Genomic DNA, 18,749 nt, shown 5'->3' on the forward strand with positions numbered 1-18,749 from the left:
ACAGACCCCTGCTCAGCCCCTTGTCCCAGTCCCCAACGCCTCACCATCAAAGCGGAGCTCAATTCACCGGAGAAGCCGGCGCCGGCCACAGGAATGCGTTTCATCTCTGGCCAGCTGACCCATGGCGATTCCCGGCAGCCACCCGTTTTGGGCTTTAAGTGACCTATTTACATAAGGCGAGCTCCCTGCGAGCCCAGTGCAGCATCGTGCAGGGGAGGCCATGGGGAAGCAGGGCTGCAGGCACCTTGGGGCCAGGGCCTGGCCAGGCTGGACCACACACTGCCGCTCACCCAGCCCCTGCAAAGCCCCCGGTGCAGGGTCAGGCCTGGCAAATTGCAGCCACTCTGGGCGATGGCCTTGCTGGGGCCGGGCTGGCAGGAAAAGGTGGGTCCTCTCCGAGCATCAGGAAGCAGCCAGGGAGGAGACCAGACACAGGGGAGCCACAAGGCGCAGGGACGTGCGCTCAGCATCGTCCTCCACAGAGCAGAGGCTGCAGTGACCGCAGAGCGGGGTGTCCCTGCCAGGGCGCAGGCTGCCCCAGCTCCCCATCCCCTCATCCGGCTGCAGAGCTGCCCCACGGAGGTGCCTCTGCTGGGGTTCAGTGCTCCCCAGGACAGACCAGGGAGCCAGCGCAGCTGCCCCTTCCCAGTGCTCCTGCCGGCACAGTCAGTGCCAGCAGAGAGCTTACTGCCCCGGGGAGGACCAGAGCTGCAGGGAGCCATGCTCAGAGCACGCACAGCGAGGGCAGGATTCGTCCCTGGAGGGGAAAGCGCTTTCTGCAGATGCAGAAGCACTGGTTCCCGTGGCACACACGCCCCAGAGCCTGCTGGAGGTTTTCTCTCACAGGGGCATGGAGGCCAGGCTGCTTTGTCACTGCCCCGCTGCCAGCCCCGGCCAGGAGAGACAGCTCCAGAGCAGTTCCCTCCAAGGTCAGCCTGGCGCTGCCTGCCAGCAGCGGCCCAGCACCGATGGGAGGAAAAACAGGAACAGAAAAGCCCTCGAGTCTCTTCCCCAGCCCGGCTGCTGCTCTCCCGTTATTCCATCACTCCATCCTTTGCCATGCCCCGACAGGCAGGCGACCCCTGGGCCCCTTGGCAACCACACACACCCTCCCCAGACCCATAACCTGCTTGTCCCAGTCCTGTCCCCCGAGAAGCCCAGTCACAGGGACAACGGGTGGCATGGCCGTTTGCAGGCGGGGGCCGCGGGAGCCCTGCTCCCACCCCAGCGTGTCCCAGGCTGGCAGTTACGCAATTGCCTTTCCACAAACACAAGGAACTGCTCGGAGGGATTTGTGCAGAACAGCATGGAAGAAAAACAAACCTGCTCTTGAACTTTGCAAGACAGTATGTCATTCAGAGAGACTTGCCATCTGGGTCTCCCCCTCTTTAACCCTTGAGGACATGGTCTGGGCCAGGATACCCGCTGTTTAATCAACATGCAGGTGAGGGAGATTCTTTCCTCCTGACATTTTGCTCCTGCAGCTTTTAAAGCAACTAATATAAAAGGTCATCTCTGTCCCTGCTCCCCCCCTTGCACTGCTGCAGGCCCAGGAAGCTCCCAACCACCTTGTTGTTGCTTTGCAGCGCTGGCACAGCCTCCACTAATCCTCAGACAATATTGGCAAAAGGATTTTAGCAGCGCAGGCCAGGGCCCGCAGGGGCAGGGGCCAGGTTTGTCCCCCTGCCTTCCTACAGCAGCACCAATTCCACCTAGGGTTTTATTATTATTATATATGCACGCCCAAGTGCTCCAGGTCTGGCTGCTGACACTGTACTGCTCTGAGACCAGGTCTAGACCCAAGCTTACACTGCTGGCAGCATTAGTGAGAGGGCAGCTCCCTGCCCATACCCAGGGCCCTGTCTGCAGGCAGCAAAACAAAGAGGACTTGTTCTGGAGGCAGCTTGCATCAGAGCAAATGCGATTGTTCTCATCGGATTTTATGAATTCCCTCCAGAGTTCCTATGTAACACAAGTACATTAGAAGACTTTATCCCTGCTAATTTCAGACTGCAAAGTCAAACGTGTATCAGATGAATCTGCACAGGCAGGCTTATTCATATGCGGCACCAGTGATGGGCAACCCTAGCGCCTGCCAAGAGGCTTGTCATTAGCTCATTAGCAGAGGGCATCGAATCCTAAGCAGGAGAACTGAAAAGGAAACTTCACCTTGCAGCCGCGGCCCCGCTCCCTGTGCCGGGCACTCTGACTCACACCTACGGCACAGGCAGGCAGCGTCTCTGATCGCTGCCCAAAGCATTTCACAATTGAAAGTGCCAAGAATAAACAGCCCCATCCTCCCCCCCACGGCTTTTTACAGCCAGTGCCAGAGGCAGCTCAGGGGCAGCTCGTGGGGCCATCATCAGCTGCACCCAGCACCGGAGACTCATGAAGCGGCAACAGATGGCAAGTTAAGGATGGACAAACCTATCTCACAGGGAAATCCCCCACATGCAGGCGTAGAACAGCGAGGTGACTGCAAGATGTAAAAATACCTGTTTAATACTGACATCAGTTTGTGCCTGAACACTATGGAACAAACAAAAAAAGCAACCACAAACTAATGTTGTAAGAGCAAAGGTAAAAAACCTCTTCAAAAGATATCAAAGAGCACAGGACAGCCATCAGAGAGACTTTGGTCAGGAGAACTTGATAGCAACAGCTGGGGAATATGAAACCAAAGCAGCAGGGCTATAGCGGACTGAAGAGGGTGACCTTCTACCAGCGGATCTACAGCCTTCCTGTCACATCCCACCTCTCCTCCGCACGCCTTCGGTAAGCCAAAGGATGAGGCAGGGAGATGATCCAGGCATCACCCGCCTCCCCAAACTCTTCATTTCTACATAAACTTGCTACTTTATCCTGGGCAGGTGTAACAAGCAATATCATCCCCACACTTTACCTCAGCACTTCCACACCCAGTTTTCGTTCGCACTATCACGATGACTTACAAGCTTCACAAGGGCAGAAGTCATTTATCTAAAAAAGCTTAGATAAATAAATGTTCCTCTTAACAGAAGAAACAGTGGCTCGGAGTTACTCTTATCTTTATTTCAGTTATTCACTGTCCTCTCACTTTCTGACACTTCCTTCCTGTCTATTTGTCCCAAGTAAGATTTTAAGCTGCTTAGGATACCTTTCAGGCTCTGCAGCTCTCTCCTAGTCACTGCCATTGCAGCTAATCCTGTAGGAGTTTTACGCATGTTTTGGCTCAGCTTAGATTAAAAAAATGTCAATAGCTCTCTAGAAATGGGCTACACAGCATGAGATGTAGTTTACAAGGTCCTGAAACAGGAAATAGGTTGTTGGAGATTTTAAGAGACAAGTTACCATATTCTGGCTGGAAGGGACCTCCAGAGGTCTCTCATCCAACCTCCCGCCGTTTGGTGCCTCTGAGCCGTCTTTCCCCCCCGTCTATGCAGGCTCTGTTGCCTCAGCCTCTCCTCAAAGGGCAGGTGCTCCGGCCCCTGGCCAGCTTGGTGGCTCTGTTGGACTTGCTCATCGCTCTTGACAGAAGGCCCAGGACAGATGTGCTATTCCACGCGCTGCCTCATGAGGCAGGTAAGCCTTGCTGTTTATATGCTGCTTTTGCATTACACCACCGGAAAGAGCTGAGCTTCATCCCTTCCTCAGTCACCAGCAACAACAGAAGCACCACTTACAACGAACAAAAAGAATTTTATTGGAACGTATACACACAGGGATAACAGAGGTATCTGAGTAATCAAATATGGAATGTTTAAGAAAGTTAAAATAAATAAGGATACCAAGTTTTGCCAGTGCTAGGTCCAGCACCAATATAAGTAAATGCCCTCTGAACAAGTCTGACTCTAACAGGACCATCCCTGCAGAGCCTGTAAAGATTCCTACCACCAGAAAGTGGCCAATAATTTTGGAATACAAAGAGTCACAAGAGTGCTTTCTACTGATGTGCATTCACACTGTTTATTCGCTACTTTCGTCTCTTATTTCTTTAATAATATCTATTAAATTCTGAAGTCCAAAAACATAACCCGTGTCTTGGCCCTCATGCACCACACTATCTTCTCCATAGTACTTGCAGGTTGTGTGGGCAAAGTCTATCATACGGACATCAACAGTACTAGCCGTTGGTTTGTAGGCATATGCTCCTGCTGACTCATCTGAAGATTCCTCTGAAAGGTCCTCTAAGTCCTCTGGGTCTGAGTCAACAGCAACTTCCTGCCTTTCCTTTCCATCATAAATGATCAGCAAGGAGCTCGAATAGAAGCGGTAAGACTCCTGTTTCTCTAGGACAGACTTGAGTTCAGTCAGTTTTTTAATAACAGATTCAAAGAGTTCCCTGCGCAGGTATTTGCCGTTATGAAAGAACTGGTAAAGTGCTTCTTTAAATCCTTGGACTGAGAGTTTTCTTCCGTGGTATTTATTCATGAACATTAGCTGGCCAGTGCCTGCCTGGTAGACCTGCATATACAAACACAGGACAAGAGAAAAGGAATAGTTGAAATTGCTGGTAATACTGACTCAAAGCCTTGAGGAATAAAAAAAGAGGTAAAAAAAGACATGCTATGGAAAGCTTTTACAAGATGACATAACTACTCTCTTAAAATTGCTCTTGCACAGTTACAGAAACTGCTAACAACAACAGATCCAGCAGTGTCTGTGGAACTTGGAGGCACGGAGGAAATGGAAAATTCCTTCAGTTTAGATTTGAGCTTTTCCACCAGGAATGTAAGAATGAGGAGTTTAAGTGAGATTAGGAAAGCTGCGGCCAAGATCTCCAAAGTCAAGCTACAACTTGTACCACAGCCACTCATTCAGCTCATTATCTGCCTCTGCTCACAGGCATACCAGTTGATTCCCAGAATGCTGAGCTCAAAGTGACAGCAAACACTCCTATATAACACTAAGGTGTGCCCCATAATCCTCTGTATTTAAAGAAGTCAGAGGTGCTCCTGCAGGAAGACTCCTTCCTATAGGAGAGTGGTCTATACACCACACAGCTCAATAATGCCTAAACATCTGGGTCGACTAAGGATTGCAGCTGCCTCCAAAGTTTCTCTTTGTTTTCCAGCACGGGTCTATACTGGAAGGTGAACAATGAGCAGGCCCCGCTCAAATCCCAGCACGCTGTGGTTAGAAATGCAGCTCCCACACTTCCATTTCTGCCTCATGCTTTTCTCCGAAGTTAAACAGTGAGCTGAACACGAAACATGCCAATAGCTGTGGAGCAAGTCCTAGCAAACACTGCTGGCATTCCTGGAATCTACTGGATGGGAGGAGAGAGGCTTCCGAAAAGACTCAAATACAAACAAATTGTTTCCCATTTGTCACTCTAGGAATACAGAAACAAGTAAACAAACAACTCAGGTGAAAGTCCACACAACTCTATCTCCTTATTTGACCACAAGTCGTATCACATTTACCAAGCCACTTCTTGTCTGCACTTTGCAACAAGCCTACTTCAAGCAGTGAAAGATCTGTGGCTTTTCAAAGTCTACAAGACAGAACTGATTGCTTCTTAATATTCTGGCAGATTTCCACATGCTTTACTCAAAAGGCATGTACTGGCAGACCCTCCTTTCAATTGTTTCCTATGCTATCCTGAAATGTTAATCGACTCAGTAATTTTACTACACAGTTTTGAATTGATGCTATTGTGCAGGAGACTGTTGTTGTGCTCAGAGAACAAATTCACTGATGCGGAACGCGTGCTGCAGGTTGCTCCTGCAGATGCTGGCACCTTCAATTGGTAAGTGATACCCAAAAGCCTCATCCCCCTCACTGAAGGAAATGAAGCAGAGTCTCAAGGATAGCACAACATGGGATGACTACATAAGCCAAAAAACCCACTAACAGAAACGGGTGCAAGTCTGTTACCCCACACATAGTTAAGCTTTCCTCTCACCTGCATGCCACAAACTCGTACTCCGATAACAGCTGATGTACTCTGCTGACACTTGCGAATCTGATTAGCCTTCTTCTCTTCTGACGCATCATCTCCATGCTGTCGGGTTCCCATCTTAAGGTCCAACACACACGGTACCTCATATCGAGATGTTAGGTTTTCCAGCAAAATGAATTCTCATTAGTTAAGGAACAATCCTCCCAATAAGGAATACAGGTTTTAACACCATTATCACAGATTTTATAGTGCCACAGTCTTAACTTTAAGAATACCCCAAACATGCCCAGTACAGAGTAGCCTATCAAAAATTAGTTACACAAACTTGGCATAAAGCAGAGTGGGTATCTAGTTCCAGTTTCACTGGTCTCTAGAGAAGACAGGTGAATTTCCATATTAAGTGAAAAAAAGTAACCAGGGTCACATAGAAATATAATCTGGCAGCTGACTTGGAACTATGAAATATTTCCTGCCTGGCAAGAGACTTTTTTGTGGGAAATGAAGATTTTGTGTGCTTCAGTTATCATTCAAAAACAGTGCAGCATTTTTACACCACCTCTGAAATGCAGAAGTTAAAAAGCACTTCAGAGTATCTGTAGTAATACTGTTGCAGAGATACCACATGCTTCTACTTAGGTAATTTAATAAACATCTACAGTGAAATGGTGAGGATACCAGCCATGAAATGCTTTCTATTGTTTTGAACAATTTATTAGTCAGATATGTTCTAGTAATCCATTCAGTGAAACTCCTCACATGTGAGGAATTTGTTTACCTAAGTATATAGATATTAATATTTTTGCAGGATGTATCAGTTGCATCCAAGCCTGCATACAGCAAGATTTTTTTTCCACAGAATGCACAAGGTGGAGATGTTTGCCTACGGTTCCATCGCACAAGAACAGTGTGCTTCAGCTTTCATGGATTCGGTCACTCTTTTTGTGTTTCTCATGCTCCAATCCTACATGACAGTTTTCATTCAGCTTTTCTTTATCAAAAAGGCTCACTGAAAAGAGACTACTAGAAGCAGACAACTCCAGGCATTGGAATATCCTCTATATTTAAGAAGTTGCTGAAAAGGGAAGATGACACTAGTTTTTAAGATCCCCAATATCAAAACAGTAACAAAAAGTGACAGAACTCTTCTCCTTTGAAAGCTTTCATTAGTAAACTGTTTTTGTGGAAGATCCCAAACACAGTATGCTGTGAAACCTGTCCAATAACTAATCCACAATTTGTAGACTTGAATTAAGTTATCTGAATTTCCTAGCCTAACTACTTTATTACATGCTGGAAAAGCCCATGTTCTGGAAAGTGCTAGCAATCCCTTCAAAGTCCCCAAATAAATCACAGCTTCAGAGAGTCTCTCCGGATTGCAGTTAAGCCTGCTCTGTACTTTTATCTGGCATGTTCAAGAAATAAAAAGCAGAGCCCTACTCATTCCATTGTTATGACATACTTTCAGGAAAGGATACTATATTGATTCCGGTGTTTTGCATTTTCCTTCATCCGCTGTAACTGCTGCTGGTGACATTTCATGCTCCAAGGATTATGGTGTTTAAACTGTGAACTGACATTTCCTTTTTTCTCTACGGTATAATACAAGACTTCAGATTTCTTCAGCCACTCAAATTCTTCCTCCAATTTGTGACTAGAAAACCGAACAAAGCAGTAAATTAGAGGTCAAGTAGAAAAATAAGCACTTCAGAGGGGTTGTCAGTGGATTTAACTTTACAAACTATTTTGCTCACCTTCACTAACAGCATAAGCTTTATCTTGCTTTCTGTACAAGTGGACAAGTTGCCCATCAGTAATATTTCAACCTTTATGAAGCTACATCCATATTAATATAAATTAGCATATAGCCAAATGTTACAAAACATGTAGTAATTCTACTTCTGTATTCTTTACCTGTGTGAATTACTTCCACAGAAGTAATGCAAGAAGTAGCTATATGCTTTAAGATTTATCCTTTGCTAAGGTCACTGTTTTTAGCACAATACACCACAGCTCACAGTTTACAGTGGGCACAATTAACGTAAGTGAACAAGGGGAAAAATGTCACTAACAGGGATAAAGCAGGATTCCTACAAAAGTAGGCCATATATAGTAACACTGAAATATTTTGTTTTGGTTTTTTGTAACTATTGTGCTTTTGCAGGTGTTTTTTTCCCCTTTTTTTTTCAGAAGCTTCAAAAATAGCATTGGGAAACCTTTTTCAATTGACCACAGAAAAAAAAAAAAAGACAGACTCAACACTACTGGGCTGAGAAAATATCAGTTTCACTGCTGAACCTGTCTGCACTGAAGAGGTCAGGAAAAACAAACAAGAGAAGAAAAGAAAATGAAAGTAAAGAGTTCTGGAGAATTCTCTGGAATTCTGGAGTCCAGGTTCTAATTTGACAGTAAAAAACGTTATGCTTCAATGCTCCGCATTGCAATTCCCCCTATCAAACTTACCTTTTCATTTTTTCCTCCTTCCTGTGCTGTCGGACCCACTCCTTAGATATCTTCTCATTTTCTAACAACACTGTCTTTTTGTTAGTCCATCGCAACAGCTTACTTTTGGGTTCACAGTCAGAATTATCTAAGTTTTCTAAGTTATCATGGTCCCCATTTAATGGATATGCTATTAGACATAAGTTTCCATCCTCATCCTCTTCAAAGCTCACCGACACCACACCTGAAGACAGAAAGGACACAGACAGTTATGAACTGCTGAAGTGACAAGCAAGCCTTTTAGAACGCATGATTTTAGACTAAGAATATAGCAACTTTTGTTTTTTTCTCTTACCCTGGTCCTTAGTTTCTATCTTGCCACAGGCCAAACCTCATCTGCCAACCTAACAAATATCAAAAGACCTAGACAAAAATGACACCTCACAAAAGACAATTTATCATATTGACAAAACAGTGATACAAAAGGTTCTTTTCTCTCTCTGATGCAGTCAAGTAAGAATCAAATAATAACAGGAGACAATTTCAATTAATAAAAGTTTTTATTAATTTAAAAAAAAATCTGACTGGTCTGACCCTAAGTGAGATGTAAAACACTTGTTAACATCTTGCAGTGAAGAGTGACCTGCTCAAAAAACTCACACCAAAAGCTTTAAGTTTTGCATGACAGCAAAGAAAAAAGCACTTATCCAAACAAGATTTGGTTAATAGATCCCCAGAGGAAAGGAAAGATTTGCAAGTAGAGCAAAACAAGGAAAATGTCACATTACAACAGAAACTAGTCCAAAAGCTTCCACTTAGAATCACCACGTTTAATTACACATTTTCTTCTCCTTTTTGGAATATATTTTATTGATACTGGTTACGCAGCAATCTTGTGAAATAAGTAACAAAAATGCAATACAAAACAAAACTGTTTGTGGTACAGAAACATGGTGAACCTTGAAAGCATTTTTTTTTCTCATCCTCCCCTCAAGAGTCTCTAGAGCACTGCATTGCATTTTAAGAGTCTTAGTGGAGCGCTCAGAGAGATGCGCTCAGTGCTACATTAGCAAGTTTCAGTGGTTAATGAAGAAGTCAAAACAATGGTCTGAACTGTTTTTAATTTTATTTTTCAGTCCTCTCTCTTTATTCTCAAATCAATCAGTCTGCACAGTTCTTGCAGCTCATCACTAGGCCAGAGGGGAGAGGTCTCGGCGAGAGATTGGCACTTCTGAGCTGGGCAGGCGGCTCCGAGACCTACAGTAGCTGGGGCAGGGAGCGCAGAAGCTCTGACTGACAGTCCTGCTGCCACAAAGGAAAGGACAACAGGAAAAAAGGGGGGAGCCAGCTAGCAAATGGCCTTTGGCTTTATCCTGGAAAAAATAACAGAGACGGACCAAGTGAGGCCCCTTACCCCTAAATCCCTCCCCACATGCCCCAAAAAGCCATATACACTAGTACAATTGTTCTATTACATTTTGAGAAGTATCATTTAAAGATCACATTTTCTTCCAGTCCAACAGAACTTGTAGTTAGACATGTCAAAAAGTCTCTGTAAGCGTGCAAGGAGTATTAACTTTGAAACATCTCTTCTGAAGTCTTCTGTCAGTTTCACAAAGAGTATGCAAAACTTTGTCACACTTATGGTTGTTAAAATCAATGTGCTTTAAAAAGCAACTTCATTTTAAAAAGTGCTTCAGACATATTATTTATTAATCACCAGGCAGCAGTTGATGGAATAGCGAAGAGAAAGAAAAGTATTTCTGTTAACTAGCACAATTCTTAGAACTGGAATTTCCACTCCTACATAACATGACTCAGCCTCATCACGGCTACTTGATCCTTGCCTACCTAAACACCATGAATTTTCATTTCCTTAATGGCAGAAAGAACACTCCAAATATTCAACAAGACACCTTACTGACATGTATTTATTGCGATCAAAATGAGTCAGAGGAGAAATCCAAAAACAAGAGAGATCACAACTAAGCTTACACAAAACAGTCAACCAATCTTACCAAATCCCTGTAAACAAACATTAAACAAGTGGCAAAAAAAATTTTAGAAAACCACAAAAAAAAAGCAGCAGAGAATTACTGAAAACATTCATAAGCTGTTAGCTACTTACCTGTGCCTAAGGGAGATATATGGGCTATCACCAGCAGAGCTGCTCTACTCTAATGCTGTTAGTCAGCCCAAACACCAACTTGGCAAGCATTTCCACCCTGCATCTCCACAGCCTGCCTCAGACAACATCAAAATACATGAAAAGAAAACCCTAAAATCTCTTCCACACAGAAGAGATTTCAGAGCTAACAGAGCACAGCATGCTTGTATTTACAAAAAGACAAAGCCCAATGCCATCCTAAGGTTTGGTAACTTACCCTCATACTGTGGAGTGAATTTACGCATTTCTGTTGGGAGAGTCTCATAGAACTGGTGTTCCCTCTGAATAAGGGGTTTACAGATGGTCTTGTCATTAAACCGGAGGACACAGGAGTGTCCTCCAACCTGGTGGACAAAAGGCTCGAGCAGGACTCCCTTGGAATAGTGCTCCACTTCCATAGCTCCAAATGCTGGGCTCATCCTTGTAGCACATTAGACAGAAGGCGGTGACAGTAGTGAAGGCAGTTCAGAGCCAGAAGCCTCCGAGACCTGAAGGTGTTTATTCCGATTCAAAAGTCTGTTAAAACAAACACAAGAGAGCGCCGGGCCGTCAGTCTCCCCGCAGGCTGAGGCCTGGGTAAGCAAGGCTGAGAGCCGCTGCCGCGCGGTGCCGCTAGCAAAGCCGGCCGCGAAGGCTGCTCCGAGCCGAGGGGAGCGGAGCAGAGCGGAGCGGGGCGCCGCTCGCTTTACGGAGGCGGCCGACTGCGGGCCGGCTCGGGGCGCAGCCAGGCAGGCACGCCGCGGCCCCGCCCCTCAACGCGCCGCAACCAATGGGAGCCTCCGCGGGGCGGGGCGGACAGTCCCGCGGGGCACTCGCCCCGCCCGGCTCGGCCGCGCATGCGCATCGGCGGCGCTGGTCAGAGGGCGAGCTGCGGCTAGAACACCTGGCTTTTGGGTTTTTTTAAATTAAAAAACCTCGATGGTAAGTCCTGGCGAGTCCGCCTTCAGGTTACGCCTAACGCCCTCCAGCGTCCGTTCACAGAGCCAGGCGCATCAGCGTTCCCGAGGATCCCTCCCTCCCCCGCGCTGAAAGTTAACAGCAGCACACCTCCCGGGCCAGCCAGAGAAATCCGTAATTAACACCAAGTTTACAATTCCTCCCTTCCAGACAATGACAGCAATCACAGAAACCTGCCGAGGTCCAGGCTGAACACTTATTTCACCGGTTTATTCACAACACGTCAGATATTTAAAATATTACATAGATGCTAACTTTTCAGATTAAAAACACAATGCTAATAAGACATTTTCCAAGAACTTATTTTTGTGTAAATACAGCAGAAGGCAGAGTGTTTTGTGCCATCTGCATCGAAAGGATCTGCTACTGTACCCCTACAACTACACACTCCTCAGTTCTGGCCAGCCTCCAGTTTCATGCAACTTGCACTTCAATACACAATTAAAGGAGCAAAGCTAAAAAAACAAAACATGACTGTCTTGGTCTGTACCTTCCAGTAAATTTTTAAGTCGAGTTGCTCTAATTTTAGACCCAAGCTTTAATCATTAACTTTCTGCAGCTAAAAACAACCTCATACTTATTTTGTCTGAAGATCATTACACGAACAATAATGCACTTAATTCAGAGGGACTACAAAGTGTTCTAGGTCATGGGTCTATTTTTATTTGTCCTCCTTAGATGTTTAACAGCTTTACATTTAACTGGAAAAGCAGAGACCTGCGGGCTTAAAGCAGCGGCGCTAACAGAACTACAAACGCCTACAGCATGCCCTGTATGTAAGGGCATTAATTGAATTAAACAACTAAACTGCTTAAAGAAACAACATATCAATCAATTGAACTCCAGCTCCTGGAATGTCTACCTGCACTTAAGGATAACAGATCAATAGTTTTACTCACTACACACCAGTTGGCTTCCCCCTCCCTTTCTTTCAAGAGCCTTACTTGACAAAAAGCTACCAGCTTTTTTTTTTAAAAAATGAATTATTTAATAGAGAAAACAAAACTCAGGCCCCCTCTGCAAGAACATGTAAAATTTAATCTGGAATAGTATTTCCCAGAAACAATACTCCCTTCCGATACTCTATTTATATTTTAAGATCGGAGCAAAATCAGTAACCTTTCCATCTCTATTTGTACTGCTTTTAATCTCCTAGTATTTTTCTATAATGCAGCTACTGCATCCCCAGAGAAGTTTCTCATCTACCTCAACATCAACAACTTGACAACTTAGAGACACACAGGTAAAAGCCTCTCAGTTCCACCCTGGGCACAAGCCATTCCCAAAAACGTATTTAACTACAATCAAGCTGAGCAGCACCGCTGTGCCCAGACAGCGTGGAAAGCCACGGACGCACCCAGCTGTGTACCCTGCTCAAATACCAGGCAGTCCAATCCATCTCTGCAGCTGCCACAGTCAGAAGGTGGCACTGTTAGTGCTTCAGAGCCACGGATGAGCTCGATGGCTCCCCACAGTAGCACCCACTCCGCACAGGGCCATACTGCGCCTCACCTTAGACTCGACTAAGCTGACTTACCAGCAGATATGTAACATACTTCAACCTTTCACCAAATGCACACTTAGCAAGCCACATTAGTTCCCGAGTAAGCTCCGAGAGTTGCTTCCAATTTCTATTAGAGAAATTTTACGCATGTTTGTGTTTGTATAATGCACCAGTAATTTTACAAGTCTCAAGAGTTTTCATCAGGATTTCCTAGAGCCAACAATGCCTCCAGTCTTCTACAATTTCCCAGGAAAAGCCACAAGAGCGCCGGCTTTTACTGGGAGGCACAGTTACATATGTACAAGATCCTGTGGTGACAGAGCTTTACACTGGCACAGCCGCTTTTAGGAGCATCACAGTACATCAGCATTACAAGAGCCGCTCTTTCCAAGACAGCATTACCAGTCTGTGGCCACCTTCCTAATTACCCCTGATGTAGAGACATAGATTGGCAGCTGCAGAAATTCAAACTTAGAAAGTAGCTTGCAACATCCCTTAACCTCAAACACCTAGTCAGCCCTAATCCTACTGTATCAGAGTTGCATCGGGAGTTAAGCCTTGTAGATATTTATGCTATAAAAATGACTCTCCAGCAAGAAGCACCTCCAACACAAACCATACACAACACCTTGTTTACCCAATACATCTTCAGGGAGCTCATTAGTAGCAGCTCAACTTGTTTGCTTTCACATATACCCAAGTGGTCTGGACAATACTTGCACACAGTGTACCACATTCACTCGGCAATGGAACTGCCAAGCACAGAATTGGACAGGACTACTCATGCTACTTTACTGTTTCCTGAAAAAGTCAGATCTGGCAGCACATCACACAGTGTAACTTCCCATTCGAGGGAAAACAAAGCAAGTTTTTTTATAGCTCTGATGATATAAAAATATCAGTTATGCAATGTTTAGGCAGGACAACAACAGGACCTGGAGCACAGTTGTAATGCCCATCAGAAATGCTTTGCACAGTCTCATTTATAAATACCTTACTTCCATAAACAACCTCACAAGTATGTCAAATTGGTTCCACTTCCTTAGAAATAAAAACTTTAACCTAAGACCAACAGCTTCAAGTGGCACTGATGTTGACTAGCATAAGCACAATGCAGTTCTTCACTGCCTTTCCTCTGATCCTACACCCAGTTTGTTTTCAATGCTCTTTGAGCAAGAAAGAACACGGAACAGCTGTTTTTAGGCAGTTTTCCCAGATACCAAACACAGGCTCACTGTACCCTGCCCTTTTCCTCCCACGTGCTTTTAAGTGCCTTTGGTTAAGATCTTTTGTTCAAAGGACACATCAGCAAAAAAAAGCAGTTGTACTATTCCTTCACGTGTCAAGCATTTTAAGAGAAAAATCTGACATAACTTGAAAGAAGCAAATAAAAACTCGTCTAGACACAATAACAATAGCTTGAGCAATGTCATTCTTACAGTAAGCAACAAAAGATGTTTAAAACCCAAATCTGTAAAACAGAAGTGACATGTACAGACATCTTATTCTCATTCACATGTGACAATGACCATCGAAAGAATACCGCAATGAACTCATGTTTTCAGACTTTTAATATTAATCTCAGGTGACGACATTCTTTGGAAGGCATTTCATGTCATTATAGATTCTCGACTTAGACCCATATGTAATTGCATTAATGAACACAACCTCTGGAGAGCACAGCTCTCAATTAAGCAACAGCTCCTTCCTTCATAACAATCTCAAAAATAATACCTCTTCTCAAAACTTCGTAATAGTAGAATTACTGATGCAGAGCTGGCCTCCTAACCAATCTGTTAAAACTAGGTTCTCTCAAGTGCAGACTTTTTACTTTGGGTGGTCAGTATCTGCAGTTCCAAATAGCCACAAATCAGCTTTACAGTGACAGAAATAGCAAGGCAGCAAAGCTTTCTGTCTGGCCTTTTCTCAGTTCACTGGGTAGTGCAAAGAGGAAGCTGACAGGGTAGCTATCTGCAGAGCAGAGCTGCTGCAGGACACTATAACCCCACCGAACCAGACAAAGCTAAGCCCCTTCCCGAGGTTCCAAGGAAACAGAGGAATGGCACAGCCAGCCAACAGGAGAAAAAAAGAGTATCAGTGACCCATTAGAGAAGCCAAAGAGAAAGCTGCTTCAACCCAAAGAATACTCAGGAAGAAATTAATACCAGCTGAGAAAGGACATAGGAAGATGCAAATATAAATGTGGAAAGTGTATGGTTTGTTTGAGAGCCCACTACCTACTGGTGCACAAAATTGAAAAGGTACCTCAGGTCTGAGTTGGTAAGTCATTACAATGCTCAAAGAGAACGACCCTTCACGACTGAAGCAGAATAAACACTTTAAGAACCTACATTACATCTATCAAAGTGGAATAGTTACAGGAATTTTACACGTCCTTATGTGACCAAACTACATGTTCTGTTACTAGTATTCTGTTACTTTACTAATAGCAATGTACATTCCTTGAATCAAAGAACACAAAATACAAAGCAGAGGATGCAACATTAGAATATTAAAAACACTAGATATGTTAAACATGCTCAGGCTCAAAGTTCTTGCACAGCTTGTGATTCCTTTTGATGAAAACCAATGCCATTCCTCTACACATAACACTTTTATTAGCAAATTTGCCCGGTCTAACACTGGTAAGGAATTGCTTCTAACATTCACTTTAGTTGCTGCTTGGCTCATGAATTGAAGTTACTCTGGTGTGTTCAGAAGTTCTTAAGACTAAAATGGAGATACTCAGATCCTCTCATGTCCAGTCAGCTGCCTTAAAACAGTATCAGAAATACAAAAGTACATTTTAAAGATGAACTGCATATAGATTAGGGAGCAAACCCTGTACAACAGATGTTTTTCATTCTTAATGGAAAAAAGACCTCTGCATTCATTTATCACAACTGTTTTAATAGATTCCTAACTTTGAGTATGCATTATACCTCTAAATATAATGCAAGTCCCACACTAGGATGCTTTTGAAGCCTTTTGTACCTTCAATAGTAACAATATAACTAAGTTTAAGCAATAAAAGCTATAGTTTCTAACTTTTCATCTCATTAAGGTAGAAATGCAGAGCCCGCATAATAATGTGCTCATATGAATCCTAAGGTTTTGGAAAAAGCCTTAAGAGCAGCCTTAAATTTTGCATGATTACAGGAAGCAAACACTTATTCTGGTAACTAATTTTAAGGAAAAAGTTTATCTTCAGTACAAGAGTGCACTGACATTGTAAATTCTCAGATTTTTTTTTCATTGTAAACAAAAAACTGTCCCCTAAACAGCAAGTAATGCAAATTTAATACAGCAGACTTAATACCTTTCAACATCAGGGGGGGAAGAGGGGCAGTGCCACAGCATCAACTGGGGGGGAAGACATCACACAGGTGAGCATATTGCTTTTTAGTTGTCTCATTTTCTGTTTTCCCTAAATGCAAGAACAAAATATGACACAAGGCAGCAACATGCTGTAGGTCTTTGCATCATTCGCTAACAAATTTGGCTAGTGTCTGCAAATACCCAGACCCATAAGGTATTTCAGAAAACTACTCCATTGAGCTTACTTTAAAAGAAAGACTAGGGTGGAAAAAACGCCTTCTTTTTCATTAAGTATAACTTTAAACCAAAGTGGTTGTGATGGAAAAAAAAAAGATGATGCTGAGCTATAAGTTTGTACACAACTCAAGGTTATTTAAGCTCTTCTGCAGCAAACCAATCAATGTAACAATCATTAAGTTATCTCCACAACTTGTGCTCAGAGATGAGTAAGCATGAGGTTTTGTAAAAATACTCAGCAGGAACACTTGCAAATCCAAGAGTAAAATACCAACTCCTGCACACCTACATAGAGACACGTGCATTCCCTTTCCAAGCAGAAATACTTTTGCTATAGCCTTCACTGGTAAATCATGAGGGTGATGGGAGTCAGGCACTGTAGTGATGAGTCTATCATAACCACCTACAGATACAAAAAGCCAAAAAAGAGCAAATTCTTCTTGCTGAATGTAGGGTGCTTGGGCTAGACCAATAAAAGAAACCATCTGCTTGTTAAAAGTACTGATATAATGTAATTTTCTCTCTCTTTTTACATAACGTAATTTTCGCGCTCTTTTTTTAATCTGTCCTTACTAAATGGCTGGTAACTGCAGTACCACATTGCTGTAGTTCGGAAAAATAAAAGAACTTCTCCAGATAAAAAGGAAAAAATATTCCTTGAATTAAATTACTTAATCACACAAAACAGACTGGAGCTAGGAACCCAGAATTATACATGAACTCATGCACAAAGTTTCCACAAAACATGTTTGCAAAACCCTTCGGGAATGTGACAGAGCCAACTGGACAGCAGTCTTGGCCCATCAAGGTAGAAAGCTAATCCTATTTTTAACATTAAACTGCGAACAAAAGATTCCCACCAAGAAAGAATGCATGCTTATTATCGGGTAGAAAGTATCTATTCATCAGTTCAATAAATTAAAAGCAGCAGTCCTTACCCTCCTCCATACCAATTACAGAAACTCCCTGTATCAAGTTGTATACATTTTTCCTGCTGTATTATTGGAGGAATTTAATGATAAAATTTAATAACATCCATTGGCATTAGATTTTAAGAACATTCTATGGTCTGTGCCAGAGCTCATCTATCACTGGCACATGACAAGCCAAACACAGCTGAAATAGTATTTAGTTTTTTTTTTAAAAAAATGTTCCAACATTTTTGTAAACATTTAACAGTTTAACATATCTTCAAAAACACTAAATTTTTAAAAATCTCTAGGCAGTTTAAAACTGCAGAAAAACATCCTGAAATACCCTAGGTTCTTCTGAGGATCTCAGGTCAGGTATGTCACACCTAAAGGTGCTGCTCCTCTAGATCTTTTTTCCCCTCCACTGAAAGGAGAGGGAGGACAGTCCAACACTGGCTACAATGGCAAAGGACTCCCACATGCTACATTCAAGATTCTGTTCTGCTGGGAACTTCTCAGGAGTGTAAGCCACCCTTAGAGATCCTTTTTTTGTAACAAGAGCATCAGGCCTTTTCTATCTACTAAGAATTTTGTCTATAATATAGAAATGAAAGACAATGCACTGAGATGCTGAAAAACGTATAGAAAGATGCACTCTTTCAGCACAAAATTTTTTTTAAACTAGCAACATGTTTATGCTATCTCCTTTTACTCTCTTAAACATGGAGTTCTAGTTTTGTCTTCCTTTAAATATAACCCAAACACAATAGTAGTTACTATGAGAAATAAACACTGCCACACAGGTTAAGACATGTATTTACACCTGTAAATTTAACCTTACAGCTGCAGAGCCACCTCTTGTAGCAAATACAAAAAAGACTTCTGAATACAACTTTAACAGATGAAACTAAGAATTACAGAACATTAAGAATAACTTATTAAGGGAGCAAACTATAAACAAAAAAATCTGAAGTTGCATAATGTTCTATTATTGTTCTTCATGCACAATCATTACCCTTATCTTCCTTAAACCAGCTCTACATTACTGGGAGAAACCCAGTTCCTCAACCCTTTTGTCTGGGAAAGCAAGGCAAGTAACCAAGGCAGTCGCCAAGAGCTTCTAACTTCTTCTTAACAGAAGCGTGCACAGCAGCCCCTCAGCTGCAATTTCTTAAACCTCAGTGAGGAGGTTATGTGTTCAATACAACTAATATTTCAAGATCCCAAAAAGCAACAGCTTTCAGCATTCCCTCCACCTTTTGTAATCTGTAAGCTTAACAACTACACACACAAAGCTCTGGAGAAATGCCAGATTTTTACCTCTCAAGCAAA

At 43.2% G+C, this 18,749-nt stretch overlaps 1 protein-coding gene across 3 annotated transcripts in view; it reads right to left on the bottom strand.

Annotated features, from left to right (window-relative positions):
- Window positions 1-3,662: 3,662 nt before the first annotated feature.
- Window positions 3,663-18,749, bottom strand: part of IP6K2 (inositol hexakisphosphate kinase 2) — a 50,688-nt gene continuing 35,601 nt past the window's right edge. For 2 of the 3 annotated variants that reach the window (XM_050904634.1, XM_050904633.1), the window contains exons 2-6: window positions 10,708-11,006; window positions 8,345-8,567; window positions 7,360-7,535; window positions 5,888-6,063; window positions 3,663-4,443 (exon numbers count right to left, since the gene is read on the bottom strand). In XM_050904634.1, coding sequence (XP_050760591.1) covers window positions 3,946-4,443; window positions 5,888-6,063; window positions 7,360-7,535; window positions 8,345-8,567; window positions 10,708-10,909 — 1,275 coding nt within the window. In that variant the 5' untranslated portion in view covers window positions 10,910-11,006 and the 3' untranslated portion in view covers window positions 3,663-3,945. Of the gene's footprint in view, window positions 4,444-5,887; window positions 6,064-7,359; window positions 7,536-8,344; window positions 8,568-10,707; window positions 11,099-18,749 lie in introns of those variants that run through there. The other variant, XM_050904632.1, reaches the window with a different exon arrangement.

The sequence above is a fragment of the Gymnogyps californianus genome, chromosome 13, assembly GCF_018139145.2.
Source record: "Gymnogyps californianus isolate 813 chromosome 13, ASM1813914v2, whole genome shotgun sequence".
In the NCBI taxonomy this organism is placed as follows: Eukaryota; Metazoa; Chordata; class Aves; order Accipitriformes; family Cathartidae; genus Gymnogyps; species Gymnogyps californianus.